Consider the following 17,339-nt stretch of genomic DNA (forward strand, 5'->3'; position numbering starts at 1 on the left):
TGTAGCAACTGTTCACTGATCATCACTATACATCTCCCCGAAAGAGTCTATGACACAAAACATTGTTCATTTAAGTGTTTTTTTCCCACAAAATTGTTAGTTAGTACATTAAAAAATCACATTCAGAAAAGAACTATTGCACTAAACCCCACAATATTTGTAGCGGGGGTGAAGGCAGGAAAACTCCTCCAGCTGTCATCCGGTTTTTCGTCAGACAGCAGCCGTCTGTGAAATCCATCTCTGATATGGACAGGGTTATGAAACCGCTATCATCCGACTGGAATGTCCCTCCCACACGGATGAAGGCCATCAGGCTCCCTAAAGCACCTTCACCACGGAGCCACCCCTCTCCTCTTTATTTTAGGAAGAAATTAGTCTCCTTCAGGAAAGTTCAGAGGAAGCGGGTTCAGATCAGTGATTTATGTCATAATTTTAAGTGCTGTATCTTTGATACTTCTAAAGCAGGAGTAGCCACCTTTCATCATGGTGACAGTTTTACAGATTTTTATGGAAACACCAAGTCAGCTGACCGAGACTCGATGTACTTTATGTTGTTCCATTTAACAACAACTTCAATGTGAGGCTGTAAAGTGCCTCTAAATGACCGGTGAGAGACACATGTGCCTGTTTAATCCCTCTGGCTGCTTACAGCTTGCTAACAGCAGCAGTATGGAGGGAATTAGTGTCTCTTCCTCAGTCTAATAAAAACAACATGAAGCCTAAATTCGAATGTGTGGATGGGAATGGAAGCTTAAAATCAAAATAGACCACTTTTAAACCTGATGTGATTCCTGGACTTAAACTGGTCAGAAATAAGTCAACTAGTTCATTCTGTTTAAACAGACTTGAACTTTGCCAAACCAAGAGTTCACCTGTTAGTATATTTATTTAACCATATGCAAAGCCAATCAACCTGAGGTATAAATAGTTCACCTTTAGGATAGATTCTCATAGTTTGGAGACCCCCTGATGTTACTTTTTGCAGCTCAGTTATAGTTTCTCCTTAACTTTTTTTTTTTTTTGAACTTATAAAACTTAACGGCCTGGAATTTACTGAGTTTTTAAACCCTGAGGAATTTTTTTGTTTGTTTTGGTGACTTACTATTTGTTTTGCTCCAACCTTCCATCCATCTTTTTCAAGTTGCTTATATGAGATTGGGCTGAGAGGCCATATGTGTCTTTCTCCCAGAGTTTCAGTTCGTTTCTCTTTTCTAACTGGGATAATTAATCCCTATATGATCCGCCATGAGTGCGCCCTCCACCCAAACCGCTCCGCCATACGTGCGTTATCTAAAAAAAGGAACTGTTCTTCCCGAAGTCTTTCCAGATGCTGGAGCTTCCTGACTTGTGTTTTGAGTGAGCAGTGTTGCCCTCCAAGGAAAATTCATTCTGGCTGGTGTGTTCACTTTGTCAACCAAGCTGCAATTGAATCAAAACTGGTTTGTTTTGCATTACTATCTGGCTAGGTAGTCTTTTTAAAGTACCAAGAAAAAAGCATCTGGCTAAAACCACCACAGCCATAGTCTGTCAGAAAAAAGGCACTCATTATCCACACTTATTTTATTTAATTTTTTGCTATTTTTCTCTTTATTTAGAGGGAAAAAATGGTCTCTAGTTAAACTGATCGCATCACAAAATCATTTAATATTCTCTTAAGAGCCTAAATTTTTCCTGTAAAGCAAATGAAACACCACAGGTTATCTAAAACATATAGAATCCCAACACTCAATACTGTAAAATACAACCTTCAAGATTAGGAGACTCAAACCAGTTGGCTTTACAACACTGAATCAGTATTTAAAGTTGTTTACATTTTTAGTACAATAGATTTCTCATTATTATTATCTTGGTACTTTCAAATCTTGCAAGAGTCCAGCTCTCTTGCAAAGTATGATTTTGATTAAATTGCTGCTTTTCATTTTAAACACTTCCTCAGGCCAAATGCATAACCTTGTTCACAAGAATTTAATTAAATGTTAATGCTTTTAACAACTTTCTTCCTTTTTTTTCTAAACACTGTTGATTTAGATAATTAAATTCAAACCAGAACACAAAACTAGGAAAAATCTCTGCCTCAAAGTCATCTTTTTTAAGGATTGTCAGATGTCATAAATTCCTTCAAAAACTTGTAAAAAGTACAAGGTTGTCAACAAAGTGAAAATTGCAGACTGACCAAAATCAAATGGGCAAAAACTGGAAAATACTGAGCTCACTGTGAAAATGTTATAGTAAAACAGTCATCTTTTTATCAGAACATCTGAAATTCTATCTAAGCTTCAATCAACATGATAAATGTTTCCCTCTCTGTATTAGAGTGCATGTGCAACAAAAGCACTTTACATGATCAATAACAGAACTGATAAATGTATTTTGTGTACTTAACAGAACCGTTTCCCACCCTTTAATTAGAGTTTTTGATGGAAACTCATAACTATCAGTGGTCAAATTAAGTGAGGAAACCCCTGGTTTTAATGTTTGTGTAATTCCACAATAATACCACTTAATGGGAATTATTTGAACAGGTCTCTTGTGTTTCCAAGCATGTTTTTACAATTATCTCTAAAGGACAATGTATTCTTTGTTGTTTGTAGACTTCCTGTAGTCATAAAAAAAGAATGACATCATGCCCCATGCTGGAAGAGATTTTCTCTCACATTTTCCTTGCCTTTACCAGAACAGTAGGCACGTTTTCCTGCTCTCACTGGCCTCTGGGAGCCGAGTCATGGAGACCCTTCCTCCGCTGGGGGTTTACAGAGCCGACAGCTGCTGTAGCCCAAAAGGAAAGAATGACACAGCACAATGTTGAACCCAGTGCACATTTTTCCTCTCCCCCTTGGGATGACGCTGTGTTTTAGGCCGTCTTCACACCAACGCCTACGCAAATGTCTGAATAAAGCCAGTGTGTAAATTGTACTCTCAATACCAAAATATATTCCAGCTATTCTAAAATAAAGCTCTCTGGCTTTTAATTAACCAGATTTTTTAACTTTTTACTTGGTCAGTTATTATACAGCCCATACCTTGCTTTGATTAGTGGTTTCCATCGTTAACACAGACATGAAGGACAAATTTTGTACGAAGAGATATTTATTTTTCTCCACTTTATAGGTTTTTCTACTATGATTCCATGTGTACCTTTTTTAAACTAAATAATGATAAATCTTTCTTCATCAACATCCTTTAAAAATAGGAACTATGCTTATTGGTTATGTGACCAGATTTAAATGTGTAGATCCAACCAAGGAAGCAGAATTCATCCAGGACTGCTCAGTAAGCTTAGTTATTTTGATGAATGTGGACCAACTGATTGTCAACAAGAGTTGTCTTACATATTACAAGAAATATTTGAAACTATTTTTACTTTGAATATTTCTCTTATGTGTAAAGGTCAAAAGGGATATATTACCACCACGTTACGGCAATTATTTGCGATCAGAAATCACCTCAGTTTCATGTTAAGGGGCAATGCACAGAAAAGGTGTGGATAATTGAGGCCTTTTGATGCCAGAAGTTAACAACCTTGTAGTGTCATTTTTCGGCTTGCTGGGTTTTAAATTTGTTGTGGCGGGGAGGAAAGTCATGGTTCTCAACCTGAAAAAGGTGGAATGCTCCCTCCACTTCAAGGGTGAGTCTCTACATCAGACAGAGGAGTTTAAGTATCTGGGAGTCTAGTTCATGACTGGTGGTAGGTTGAAACGGGAGATGGATTGATGGATCGGGTTCTCGTCCACATTAATGGGGGCATTGCTTCTGTTGGTTGTAATTAATAAATAGTCGAGTCAAAGGAGAAAGCTTTTGATAACAAGAGAAAGAATGAGATCCTGAATACAAGCGGCTGAACTGAGCTTCCTCTGTAGGATGGTCTTAAAGATGAAGCGAGGAGCGTCATCATCCAGGGGGAGCTCGGATTGCAGCCGCTGATCCTTCTCATCAAAGAGTCAGCTGAGGTGGTTCAGGGATCTGATTAGGATGCCTCCTGGGAGGTTTATTGGGGACGCCCCACTTAGAGACCCCAGGGTAGAACCAGAACTCACTGAATGAATTCTGGAGGTATCCTCTCTGGTCTGGGAACATCTTGGGATCCCCCAGGAGGAGCAGGGGAGTGCTGCTGGGGAGAGGGAAGTCTGAGTTTCCTCCTGACCACAGATGAGCTGCAGAAAATGGATGGATGGTGGGGAAAAAAGTGTCTTCTTACATTAAATCAGATTGTTATGGTTCCTGGTTCTAACTAAGAGTGAGAATAAAATTTACCCCCAAAACAAAAAAATCTTGAACTCTTTTAAAGCCTGGAGCCAATGTGGATCTAGATTGATGTCAAAACTATTTCTGGCACATAGGCAACAATTTTTGTATTAGTTTGCAACGTTTTAGGCAGTCCTGCTTGACAGGCTTGTGCGTAGCTCTTTGATGCTAAGAACAACAACAGTTTTCCATCTCCCACACTAAACTTCTCTCTGTTTGCAAGCAACTTAATTAATACAAGATTCCACAGATGGCTTCTTCTCAACATGTTTTTCTCTCTTCATCTTCGATTCAAACTAGATCACTTTGACATACTGCTCCTCTTTGTTTTCTGATGGTTTTTATTGAAACACACTAACTAAAGTCACTTTGAGCTGTCAGATGATGCTTGATTTCTGCAAAGCCATAATACTTTACTTGGCTGAAAACACTGACAAATAAGAAGGGTTTTAACAGAAGAAGATGGATCAAATAAAAAATTGGATCCCTTGTTTTTTTTTAAGTACTCCACAGCTGCCTGAAAGAATAAAAATGCAATTTATTCAAGTATTTTTAAATCTGGTTATGAATAAATGTCATTGTGACATATCAGGTAGGTTCATCTGCATTTATGGACTGGAGACATGAAAGAAAGTTGATCTTCATCTCCCACTTCCTCCCACAACAATCCCTATCTGATGTTTACAAAGATGCTCTGAGTGTCACCTCATTAGATCCAGAGTCACACAATAATAAAACATGTGAGACCACCCTCTGCTTTCTATAAATACACCACCGCAGCTCATCCTGCAACATCGGTACGATCTTTATAAGCTCGGCAGAGGGATCAAAACACTTGCTGGCCTTCAACCAGTGATCTCCACAGCTGCGCTCTGTGTGATACTTCCTACGAAGGAGGGTGGAGCTGAAACGGGGTGAAGGACTTTCACAGCCTTGCCTGGCTTGTAAAATAGTAAGCAGTGAGTGATCTTTGAGACAAGCGAGAATAGACCCACGCTGTTTATGGTTCCTGGGTGGCTCATATGCACAGGGTGCTTTGAACAAAGATGTGGATGTATTTTTTTTATTTTCTTAATGGCAACAAAACATCATAATTCACATTAAAGCTATAGATGCAAAAAAAATAATTCAAAGAGAACTTATTTTGGCAGCAGAAAATCTTGTATCACAGTTCATGTAAGGAATGTATTACAAATTATTTTCCATTTTAGGCTGTTGGACAACTGGAGTGGAGTAATCAACTTTCCAAGTAGCTCATGGTGGAGCGACAGGAAAAGCTGTCAAATAAAAGTTCAAGATCAACATAATAATTTAAGAAGTTTTAAGAGAAAACACTGGATTTAATTTTAGTGATTTGAACTGTAAAACACAAATTACCTTGCTCTGACATTTTGGTGACAGGTAACAGGGCAAATGAGGACATGTTTTTTTTTTTTTTATTTATTTATTTAAGGAATGATTTCTGACCAAACCAAAGCTCTGATTTTTACAATGTCAGCTGGAGAACTGTTAGTTCTGCCACATTCAAAAGGGAGTACTGCTCCACTGTTGCTTTTGGCATCTCAGCAAATGGAAACCTACTGTCTGTGTGCTGAATGAATATTTGCCCTTTGAGGAGTTAAACCCCCCCTTCAAGTTCAAAAGGGCTACTTCATTCCTTCCTCTGGTTTTAGTTGGCAGGCCCAGAATTAAAGCCACTCTGTCCTAATTCATGGCTGCTTAAGGGCACAGGAGTTCTTTACACATTTGTTCCCTTTTTTTGAGTCAAAATTAAAACCTGTCTGAGATTGTTAAAATAGAATGCACAATAATTTCACTGACATGATGGCCTTTATTTACAATAAAGACTAAAATTCTACTGAGTTTTAATTGAATACCATAAAATATCCAAAAAGTTCAATTATCATGTTGGTTTTTATTGGAAAGTTTGCATCCTTTTTTCCTGTACCCGTGCTCCAAAGTTTCTGTTTGTAGCCAAAACAAAAATTTGGACCAATCACGTTTGCAAACTAATTGCTACAAGCAAGTTTTGTGTTTAACGACAAACAGTTGTGGCTTCTATTTGCTGACTGGTTCCATGTGGTTCGGCTTGGTTCGAAGTTTGTGATTTTAAAAAAACCCAACGCTTCATCCAAACATCTGCAGCCATTTGCTAAGTGTCTTAAAAATGCTCAACCTTTTCCAATTTTTTTGTTACTTATCAGCTCTGTGAAACAAAGGAGACAAGAGGAACCACCAAGACACCAAATGAAAGAAGCTAGATAATTATATATGATATCGAGTAAAGAGGAAAATGCATCAAATTGGATGAAAACAATTTCATTTAAAGTGTCATCTTGGCTAAATTCTGGCATCTTTCTGACGTTTAATGCTAGAAGATCAAATGTCTAATGAATAGAAAACAATTATTTTTTAGAACAAATTTAACCTAATTTTAACCTAAATATCTGTGGACAGTTTGGATGTCATTTAGACGTATATTCATCCCAAAAATACTAACTAGGACAATTGTGCTGAAATCTTTCCTATTACAAACTTTGTTTTTCCATCTCTTCTGATCCCTTTAAAATTCTAGACTCAAACATCTCATTTAGTGCCTGATATCCTCTGTATCATGTGACGAAGTTAAAAGCTCACAAAATACTGCAATTATTAGCAGTAAATGTAAACTGCTGAAAAAGGGTGCAAGATTCTATCTGTTCTTTACCATCAGAGTTCTGCAGTAAATCAGGAACTGCTGCATCGCTGTAGTAAGTTTTGCTTCCTTTGAACTTTGGGCCAAAGTTGGGAATGCACAGCTGATAGGAATCTGTTCCTGCCATACTAAGACCTGGTCTTTAGAGAGTCTTCAGAGTTGTAAATTCAACCTTGTATACGTCAAAACCCTTTTCAAAGTTGAGCAAAACACTACCTTCTGTAATATTTATGTTTCATTGTGCTATTTCACATTTCTGTCCTTGACTACATGCTAAAATCTGATAAATTTCTCCTTTACACTATATAAGAACTCAACTTAAGCTCAATAAGGACCAAACCTATCAAGTTTTTAAAGGGCCTGCTGCAGTTCTTTATGCTCCTGTCTTCTGTAATCTTTTCAAACACCTAATGACTCCCATCTTACTGTTATCTACTTATAGAGTTCTTTGTTCCAAGGATCTCATGTTCCTGGGGTTCCATGCTCCTAGGATCTTATCTTCCTAGGCTTCTCTGGTAATGGTTTCCTTATTTACAAGTGTCTTATATTCCTAGTGTCTTGGGTTACAAAAGTCACAAGGATATTTACTCCTTATTTTGCACTATGAAAGATTCATAGTGTCATAAGCTCTAAGAGTTTCCATAGTTGCTATGTTTTCAGGGCTCTTAGTCCCAAATTTCTTATTGCTCCAAGCCATAAATTCAAAAAGTCCTCTGATCCCATGGTCCTATACCCTAACAATTTATAATCCCAGAGGTAAAATTTGCAAAGCTCCCATGGTTCAAAGGGTGGTTGTGTTTCCAGGCTCTCAAGTTCTAATAGTCCTAAATTCCCAAGATTATATGTTGCTGTGATTGCATGTTCCAGTGGTTCCTATGTTACTAGGCTACTGTGTTCTGAGTTTCTTAAGGTCCCAGGGTCTAATCGCTTTTTTTCCTGAGTTACGTTCTTAGGGATCTTTGTTGTCAAGGGTCTAGTCTGAAGAGCTTAGGTTTCTAGGATCACCATTTCACCAATTTCAACACTCCGTTAGGACACAATAATCAATCCCGTTTTGAGTCAAATCTGAAAAGTTTCAACTTATTTTTTAACAAGTTGAGTAATCTCTTTTAACTATGAGCAATACTTTGCAACAGCTCCAGAAAAGGTACAGGTAGTTATAATTTTCTTTGCCTTTGAGGGTGCTTGAAAATAATTGTTGAGTCTGATCTTGAGTATTAAAAACCCTGTGTACCTAACCTCAACCACAAATTTGGGATCATAGGGTCTTTGGGATGTCTGACTCACTACAAAATGTCACAGATAGATGTGAAAGTGGGATTTGTTTCTTTATCCAAAAGGTCAGTACTTACAAAAAATAAATTTTTTTCTTCATGGGGAGAAGTAAAGCCTTAATATAATCACACAGTTTAATCCACTGCCTCAAAAGAGACCTTCTCACTGCTGTTTCATGGAGGAATGACTGGAGATGAAGCAGAAACACGCTGAAATCTGCAACAACTGCAGTCTAGCCTACTTGAAACTCTTACCACAAAGTGAACACAGATGCACTCCGAATTGTCAACAACCTTGAATAAATATTCATATATATATATATATATATATATATATATATATATATATATATATATATATATATATATATATATATATATATATATATATATAAACCAGACTGTAGTACAGTGGGGATGGTGTCAAGTATCAATAAAGACTTTTTTTGGCATTAGAAAGCATTACTTGATTTGGCTCCAGAGGGAAAAAATACTTATGGGCCTCAGTACTGCCTTAGGTAATTTCATATTGACATTTCAGCAAAAATCAGAGCCTGATGTTGAAACATATGAACAGCATATCACATATTTCAATAGGGTCAGTAAGTCCAAGTGAAGAAAAGAGTAAGGTTTTAAGAATTTTTTTCTTTACAAAAAAATATAAAATATGTACCAAGTCTAAGATTGTGGATTTATACGCTCCTATACTGGAATATTTTTCTCACACGCAGACCCATATGGCCTCTTTGATGACTGACATGTACCAGCTGCTCACACTCATCCACTATTTTTGTCAAACTTCAGTGAAGCAAAAGCATGTATGAACTTTGAATTGTTTTCCATGGGTGCTTCACAATTTTGTTGTGGATGTCAAGATATAAAGATGGAACATTAAAGGGTTTTCTGAAAGGAGTTTTTTTTACGCATCTACTTGTTGTGGTGATCTTGACCTCAGTACCTCACTCCCAGCCATAATCTCTGGCATTTGTGCAGAACTCCTCAAAAATGTTTTGCTTTCATCAAAATAAACAGTTTGTATAGCTCTTATGGCACCATTAGACATGCTCAACGAGTGGAAATACTTGTATCGGCTCAAATGTAATTGCATTGTTTCCTTAGAGATGTCTCCAGATAATCATTAGGACCTGATGGGACAAATTCCAAGTGGTTATGTAAAAGTCACGATGGTGAAGTCATCCTCAAACTCCCTCCTTCCCCCCCCCCCTTTTTTTTTTTTAAACAAACTGACTTTCAGGGGAGCTCAAAATATCTTTAGCTGTCAAAATAACTTCAAAGCATATCTCTCACAGACTTGAGGAGAGAAGAGTCGGTTTTGTCACTTGTGATCAAATGAATTCATCTGAGGGAATTCAGAACTGACAGCAGCTGTAGATCCGAGGCTGTGGTGGTCCGGCCAACAGAGCTTTGGCTCTATACACAATATACGATGCACAGGATAGTTTACTTCATCATTCTGAGACAAAATCAAATGATTAGAAAGCCAAAACAAACATTTTCAGTAGTTTTATTGAAAAATGCCTCTTCCGTTTCAGAAATAAATAAGAAAATAAGGCTGTGTGTAATTCACAAATTGTGCAGTTGAAACATGAGAAATGCAATCCTACGTCAATAGTCTTGCCACCAAATCCAAACTGCCTTGATAGAAAACAACAACTATATTCTGACTTCAGTAAATATACAACACAATCATGCAATTTAACCTTTGGTAACAAAGCAAAAACAAAAAACAAATTTGATTTGTTACAGATAGTCAGATTACCATATTGCTTACAGGCAGCACAAAACAGCACAATAAAGAAATATTTAGGCATAAAATTGTTTGTTTGTAACCAAGACCGGAACAGATTTACAATTTGAAATTGGACAAAAAAAACAGACTTTTTTTTACTGTTAAGGAACATATTGTACTAGTTTGCACATACGCTTTGATGGTTTTCACATGATTGGTGATTTACAAACTGGAGTCTGAACACCTGCAGTTATATTACAAGCAGACACTGAAGGGAAACATTTAGCAAGCACACAGGTTTGTAACATAAAGATTTCTATTCATCTTGCTAAACTTTCTCATGACAAAAAAATATATAAATGTTCAATAGAGCCAGAGGTATCAAACCCATACAAGTATTAGTTTTGTTCTGATTAGCATCTCTCAAGTGTTTATGAAATTCTTATTTTAATAGCATTCTGTCTGAGAGCTTCTGATTGTAGCTATGATGCTAGTCTTCCTGTATTGTCTTGTGGTAGTGATCTCTGTCTTCGCTGGCCCCTTGTGTAACCACGTGATTGAATTGGCTCAGCCACTCCAACTGGCTCCACAGGTATAGACGCTACATCAGGTTCAGGCTGGTAGCGGGTGGCTAGAAAAGTATTTGGCCAATCAAAACTTGGGTTGTTTCAACAGCTATTTACGTGAACAATTGACATAAAGTTACACTGTAGATTAAAACTCACATCGGATCATCTGAAGTGAGGTTTTGTGGAAAGGTTATTACATGTTGTAGAGACGTCTTAGTTTAAAAAATAAAAACAATAGCTCATCAATCCAGACAGGAATAAACTAACGGTTAGTTTGAGCGAAGCTAAGAAAGTGGATTTCTGCCATCTTATAACAACTCCTAATCTCAAAAACCGACAAAGGCAATTTTATAAGCCGTTTACAATGTCATTCTTACAATGTCACACTTATTCTAGTAGGAAAATTATATTTCTGTTGGAATTCTCTACTTCTCTACATTGATGTTGTTTGAAAAGCTACAGTACATTGTTTGTTCAAAATCTTTCCACAGAAGCCCACTTCAAAAGATCTGAATTGTCGCATTGGCGTTCCAAAATGTCTTAGTTCAGTCTGACACGACCTTTAATAAGCTGCAGTAAAAATGATGAGTTGGTAACACAAATAAAAAAAAATGAAATGACAGGGAAAAATTGCACTGATTTGGCCAATGTAATTAAAGGCCACAACAATTAAAAGTACAAATGAAACATGCTTCAGTCTAGACCAGAGCTGTATAAGTCACTTAGATGTTGTAAAAAAGAGGTTATGCTGGCAGTAAGTAAGCAGAGAGTTATGAGGCACAAGCTCAATAAAGATGTTAACATGATTTTTAGTGAAACATCCTGGTTCGGTCATTTACAAGGCAAAAACATTAGTTTTATTTACACATATCACCTCAACATTAATATTCTGAGATCCTCTTTGTTAGTAGTTGTGTTGGCTGGTGTTTGTACATGCTGCGTCCTTCGTAGAAATGCTCAGTCTCTGTTTTTATTTTTTTCCCGACGGTTTGTGGTTCAAGATGCAAACAGGCCAGCAGGTTGCCATCACTGTAGCTTGTAGCTGTGATATGATGTTAGTGCCAGTACACTCCATTCCGCTTTTTTTATCCTTTTCTTTTTTTTTTTTTTTGGCTTTCAAAATGTTTGTTTTAATATTCAGCAATTATGTCCATGGTGATTATCCTTACAAGCCCCAAAGCAAACGGGCAAACATCTCAGAACTGGACTTCAGAGTGTAAGCGGCACAGTTGACTTAAAAAGCTTACTATGCCATACCTGAAAACAGTTCAAAAAGGGTGTGAGATTTTGCTGTTGGACAAAGTTATAAGCTTTTCAATGAATGCAAGTCATCATACATTAATGGCTAGAATGTTTTCATGCGACTTTCAGAACTGAACATCAAATGTATGGAGGTATCAAATGATAGTTGTCCATGAGGTCAAACCCACGTCCCCAGAACAGCTGCTGTGAAACTTTTGCCAAGGCTTGACCATATTCATATTTTGAAATCATGTACATGTGACTGTCCTGTTTTAACTTTAGCAAAAAATACATTAAGTGTAAAAAATTGAATAAATGAGCAGCTAATCTGGCTTTGTATGACCTGCATCTGCTCTATTTCATTTTATTTATTTATTTATTTTTACGTCTTTTTGGTGAGGACTTCCGTACTTGCATTATGTCTGAAAAGGTTGTAACAACTCTTTGTTTGAAACTAAATAGGAAACACCTACAATATCTCCATACATTATCAATAAACTTGAGCAATGAGTGGAAAACGTAATTAGTGTGCATACATTTAGTCTATTTTCTCATGTCAACCATGCAGGACTTGGATAGTATTGAGTGTACCTGTGTATCCCTGTCCGTTGTAAGGAATGCCAACACACTGAGAGGAGTCGCAGTATCCAGGGGGTCCTGGTGGTCCTCTCACACCTGGAGTACCCTGGCGACCTGGAGGGCCACGAGGCCCACTGGAGCCAGTAGCACCTGGGGGACCACTTCTTGACTCCCCTGCTTGCCCTGCAAATGAGAGTGAGGCCAGTTAAGGAGGGGGGACCCTGGAGTTCAGCTGACATCACCTGTAAACGTTCTGTGGAAACAGCTGGGGTCACCAAGCAGCAACTTCAATTTCTCAATGGCTCAATTAGAGAGCTTGACTAAGACGGAAAAAAAAGAGGGATGTAGTCTGTGGTTGTGTAGAGTTACCCCCGGTCCGTCTGTCTAGACGGCACAAACTCAGGATGGAATTTCCCCCCCCCCTCTCTCCATTCTTTTCCTCTCTAAGTGAGTCCATGTGTTGTCAATGAAGCCACCAGAGAAAGCTCATTCTACAACAATTTGAATCTGCCCCACACACACAAACACATACTGAGTCAGGAGAATGGACTTCCTCCCACTAGAACTGGTTTTCTCACTTCATTCAGAAACAAACTTGTCAGTGTTTGGTGTTGTGGGGCAGACACTTCCTGTTGCTTTGTGATCAGTTCCCAAAGGAAATCTTTAGACAAAACACTGCTTAAGAAGAAGAAGCTGCTTAAAGAACAACACTATAACTTTGAGTTAGGCAGGATATACACCTGACAAAAATCCTTAAAAAAAGGAAAGAATTGGGACTTTGCTTGGAGTCAAGCCAAATAATTAATGTACTGCAGCTGCCCAAATGGTGTCTGAGTCCCATATACTGCAGGTACATTAAAGCTCAGGCTGAAATGTGTCATTTTTAACTGGACTAATGGGAGTACTCTGCATCTCAGAAATGACCACGAAAAGGTGAAAAAGTCAAGTGTGTGGATACAATCTAATGGTGGGAGTCAACTATTACTGGATCCAGCTGCTGGAAGACAACATTTACCACAAAACTTTAATCTGATTGGATGAGTTCTTGAACAAATTGACTTTCCTCTTCGGGAAAAATGCAAACTCTGTTACCTGGCGGTCCAGGTGGGCCTCTTTGTCCTCTGATACCATCTCCGGGAGATCCTCTCTCTCCCTTCTCTCCTGGCAAACCTAAAAATTTAGCAAATAAAAAATATTGTTTTAGGCAGATAAATTCAGTTTAGCTGTAATTATTAGGATCTGGAATTGAATAAGTATCTACAGAGAAGGTAGGATTCTTCCAAACTTGTTTTATTTTGATTTGACATCTCTCAACAATTAAACTTTCCAGAATGTGTTAGCATGGAGAGGGCCTGAAAAATACTTGAAAAACCTCAATTTGGAGTAGGAGTAGACGATAAAAGATAAATGTACAAATACTACAGTCAAGATATTAAATTTGCTTTAATTTTTATTCATTCTCTTCTGTCTTACATTCCTGCTAGCTGTTTTCTAACACTGCCAAGCATTTGATAAATGAAGAAAAGAAAATGCACCTCTTTCTCCTTGATTTCCAGGTAATCCTGGGTTTCCAGAGAAACCAGGTCTACCAGTTTGGCCAGGCTCTCCTCGGGCTCCCGGAGAACCGGGGGGACCAGGAGGACCAGCTGGCCCTGGAGAGTTGCTGCGATATCCAGAAGGTATCTGGTTGAGCAGAACATCAATTCTGCTCATCTGGCCTGCAATCACAGGACAAAATCAGACGGATTTGGGTAAGCTGTCCATTTCAAGGACAATAAAATTTCCAGAGGCTCAAAACGTGTTTTGCTCACTGTTCACAAGCTGTTCACAAACTTGTCTGGCAATGGAACGCATCATGTTCTGGGATGCAAAGTCTCCCTGGGAATCAAAGACAGTTTCATGAGGAGATGGGTTATTTTCTCAACTATGATATATGTGAAAGTCTCATAAAAGCGTACCCTCTCTCCTTTTTCTCCTTTAGGGCCAATAGGTCCCTGTTAAAAAGAAAAACGATGAAGTTAGAGCTTTAACTTTGGTCTATTTTATAACAGATCTGTTCCTTATATTTAATACATACTTGGTTTCCTGGGTCTCCTGGTTTCCCTGGTTTTCCAGTAATTCCGGGTACACCAGGATTTCCAGGGCTTCCCTAAAAAAAAAGTTCTGTTTATGTAATTAGCATTCAAGGAGTAAAAAGTAACTGCAGTGTTTGACTCCTGTTCTCAGTTAATGGTTGTAAAACAAGCGTCAAAGTTTGGATTTGTGCTTTGACATCTGCAGAGGGGGGCAAAAGCTGCCAAGAACAGTAGAAAGGAGATGAAAACACATGCACGACGGCAGTACAAGCAGGATGCATGTACACTCCAACACAAACCATCACCCTAATTGCTCCTGTAGCACTCAGGATGCTATAGACCATGTGTACTCTATGCTGGCGCATCGCCTGTTAACATGATGGCTGGCTTAAGCAGAATCAGACCTCTGCAAACCGCAGAAACAGGAAAATGAGGGTTGCATGCATCATTTTCGCAACTGTGGGGGACCCGGTCTGGTTTTTATGTGCTGTTCCAGCAGAGTGGAAATCTGGAGCCAGAGGAGTAATTGTTGCAGATATAATGTATCAGGAAAATAAAGTACACTTTTTTTTTTTATGAGCAGGATTTCTTTGGCGCTCATAGACACTCACCATGGGCCCTGGTGGGCCTCTTGGTCCAGCTTGTCCCTCTTTTCCTGGTGGCCCCTAAGTAGAAACAACATACTGTCAAACATGAGTTACAGCTCCCTGGAGACTCTGTTAAAGTAATACATCATTGTCAATATTTAAGTTTGGTTTTGCCACAAGTGTGTCTTTTCAAATTAAGTAATAGCACCATTACTAAAGCTGATAAAACATTGTAAATAGCTGTATTTTCAAAAGTAAAATGGCATTTATGACATGAGCTAAATCCATTTTAAAGGCTTTGAAGTTCATGGTATGTAGTCTGTGCAGGCCTAGAGGTAGAGCTTACCCGTGCTCCGCTTGGTCCAATAGGGCCCAATGGACCACGTGGCCCAGGAGAACCCTGGGAAAAAAGAACACATACTTTAACAAAGAGTTTTATATAGATCCCTAAAGCCACTACTAACTTTGAACATACAGAAAATAATTCCCAACTTATTTGGCCAAATATGATAACATATTTTACTTGTAAAAACTGGAAAAAAGTCTCTTGTGTCTCATAAGTTTTAAAGAATAGAACATTCTTCCATATTTGATCACTCTGATCTCAGAGTAACTAGCCGGTGCTGATCCAGCTGAACGGTGGGAGTCGGGAATGACGTCAGCTTTGTAATACCATCCCACATGAAAAAAAATTTCCCTTCCACCAAATAATTCCCACACATCATAAAATGACTCAGCTTCACTTCAGACACTGATACCAAGAATGTGGAAAAATAAACCTGATAAAAAGTAAATGTGGCTTCATTTTCTGATGGAAGTCAAAAACTTTAGTCTTCCTCAGGCTGGAGAGGGACATTTCCCCTCCCCATCAGTAACATGAGTCCATGTTTTATAACTATTTAACTGCATCAGTGCCTTTCTACCATTTGTCAATCAACAGAATGGTTTTGGAGTGTGGGTCCCCCTGATGATGTTAGACCACCCCCCACTCTGAGTGGTTTCAATCTGGTTCTTGGACTGAGTTCAGGCTCCAGTAGTAACACTGCTCTTCCATTTCCTGTTCATAAACCACAAATGAGAAAGGGGTACTTACTGGTAGTCCAGGAATGCCTGGGTCTCCACGATCTCCCTTTGGTCCTGGGCGCCCCTGAGGATGAGGAAAGGAAGAAAGAGGTTTGCACTCGGCTTTAGTCTTCTGTTTTATCATTCTCACTTTGTTATTATGATTGATGCCATATTTTTATAAGAAATATAAGGAAATAATGACAGACTTTAGCCTGCTGTCTGAAAGAAGACGGGAGTATAATATGTTTTGACGTTAGTTATAAATCCCACTCACTGGTGCAGCAGAGATCATATCAACCATTCTACAACTTTCACACAAACCACACTCACGCATCAGCATATATAAGCACTAATCAGAAAGCAGCGACCTGTTTGTAGCATCCAAATCGGTTTACACTGATAACATTTCTTTCTTAACTTACAGGTGGTCCAGGCAGAGAAAGTCCATTAGGGCCTTGGGGACCTGGTGGTCCTATTGAGCCTGGGAGTCCTGGCTCGCCACGTGGACCCATTCCACCCTACAACAATAAACAAACCATCAGCAAGGTGTTACAAAGCTACAACTGTTAGAACAAATGTAACAACAAAAATGAACCTGATCAAAACAATGCAGAGACAATTCATCTAATCACAGTAAAAGTTTTGGAAAATGAACTTTTGAAGCACTTTACATGAGCCTCCTCTAAATCTAGCTGTGGGAAAATATACAGTCGTTAACTGATTTCAGATGTGTGCAATTTGCTAACAGTGCAGCAATAGCTGCTGTCATACCTAAACACTCAGAGTTGGACCTTTATCATAATCCAATTACCCATAATAGATAATAAGGACTTGTGAAAGCAAAGCCTGTCATATTTATAGCATGCTATAAGAGATGTGAAGTTTGACTCACAGGGTTGCCAGTTGCTCCCCTATCTCCTCGAGGTCCTTTAGATCCTGGTGCACCCTTGAAAAGAGAGGAGCCAGAAAACTGGAGTGAGCATAAGTGAAGCAGAGTCCAAAAACCCTAAAAAGTAATAAGAAATCCCTACTAAACCTTTGTGAATTTTCTAAATAAACCCATTCCAGATTTCTTCTTTTTATTGTTGTTTTTCAGCAGGTATTTATCTTTTGACACGTCTCCTTGAGCCCACATGTTTTGCAGGATGTCGGTTTGATCCTTAACTGCTCTTTCCAGATGGGGGAAAAATAAACTTCCTTTTCAAAGCCCATCTTCTGCCTCTAAGTTCAAACCGTACAGCAAATGTGAAACTGTGGCTTC

General features: G+C 38.5%; 1 protein-coding gene across 6 annotated transcripts in view; it reads right to left on the bottom strand.

Moving 5' to 3' along the window:
- Nucleotides 1–9,720: 9,720 nt before the first annotated feature.
- The window catches only part of col12a1a (collagen, type XII, alpha 1a), a 50,803-nt gene continuing 43,184 nt past the window's right edge, over nucleotides 9,721–17,339 (bottom strand). For 5 of the 6 annotated variants that reach the window (XM_017414211.3, XM_017414220.3, XM_017414203.3 and 2 more), the window contains 12 exons: nucleotides 16,971–17,024; nucleotides 16,501–16,596; nucleotides 16,107–16,160; nucleotides 15,360–15,413; nucleotides 15,038–15,091; nucleotides 14,429–14,500; nucleotides 14,310–14,345; nucleotides 14,163–14,229; nucleotides 13,887–14,069; nucleotides 13,444–13,521; nucleotides 12,364–12,534; nucleotides 9,721–10,592 (listed from right to left, as the gene is read on the bottom strand). In XM_017414211.3, coding sequence (XP_017269700.1) covers nucleotides 10,444–10,592; nucleotides 12,364–12,534; nucleotides 13,444–13,521; nucleotides 13,887–14,069; nucleotides 14,163–14,229; nucleotides 14,310–14,345; nucleotides 14,429–14,500; nucleotides 15,038–15,091; nucleotides 15,360–15,413; nucleotides 16,107–16,160; nucleotides 16,501–16,596; nucleotides 16,971–17,024 — 1,068 coding nt within the window. In that variant the 3' untranslated portion in view covers nucleotides 9,721–10,443. Of the gene's footprint in view, nucleotides 10,593–11,588; nucleotides 11,788–12,363; nucleotides 12,535–13,443; nucleotides 13,522–13,886; nucleotides 14,070–14,162; nucleotides 14,230–14,309; nucleotides 14,346–14,428; nucleotides 14,501–15,037; nucleotides 15,092–15,359; nucleotides 15,414–16,106; nucleotides 16,161–16,500; nucleotides 16,597–16,970; nucleotides 17,025–17,339 lie in introns of those variants that run through there. The other variant, XM_017414230.3, reaches the window with a different exon arrangement.

Source organism: Kryptolebias marmoratus, linkage group LG10, assembly GCF_001649575.2.
Source record: "Kryptolebias marmoratus isolate JLee-2015 linkage group LG10, ASM164957v2, whole genome shotgun sequence".
Classification (NCBI taxonomy): domain Eukaryota; kingdom Metazoa; phylum Chordata; class Actinopteri; order Cyprinodontiformes; family Rivulidae; genus Kryptolebias; species Kryptolebias marmoratus.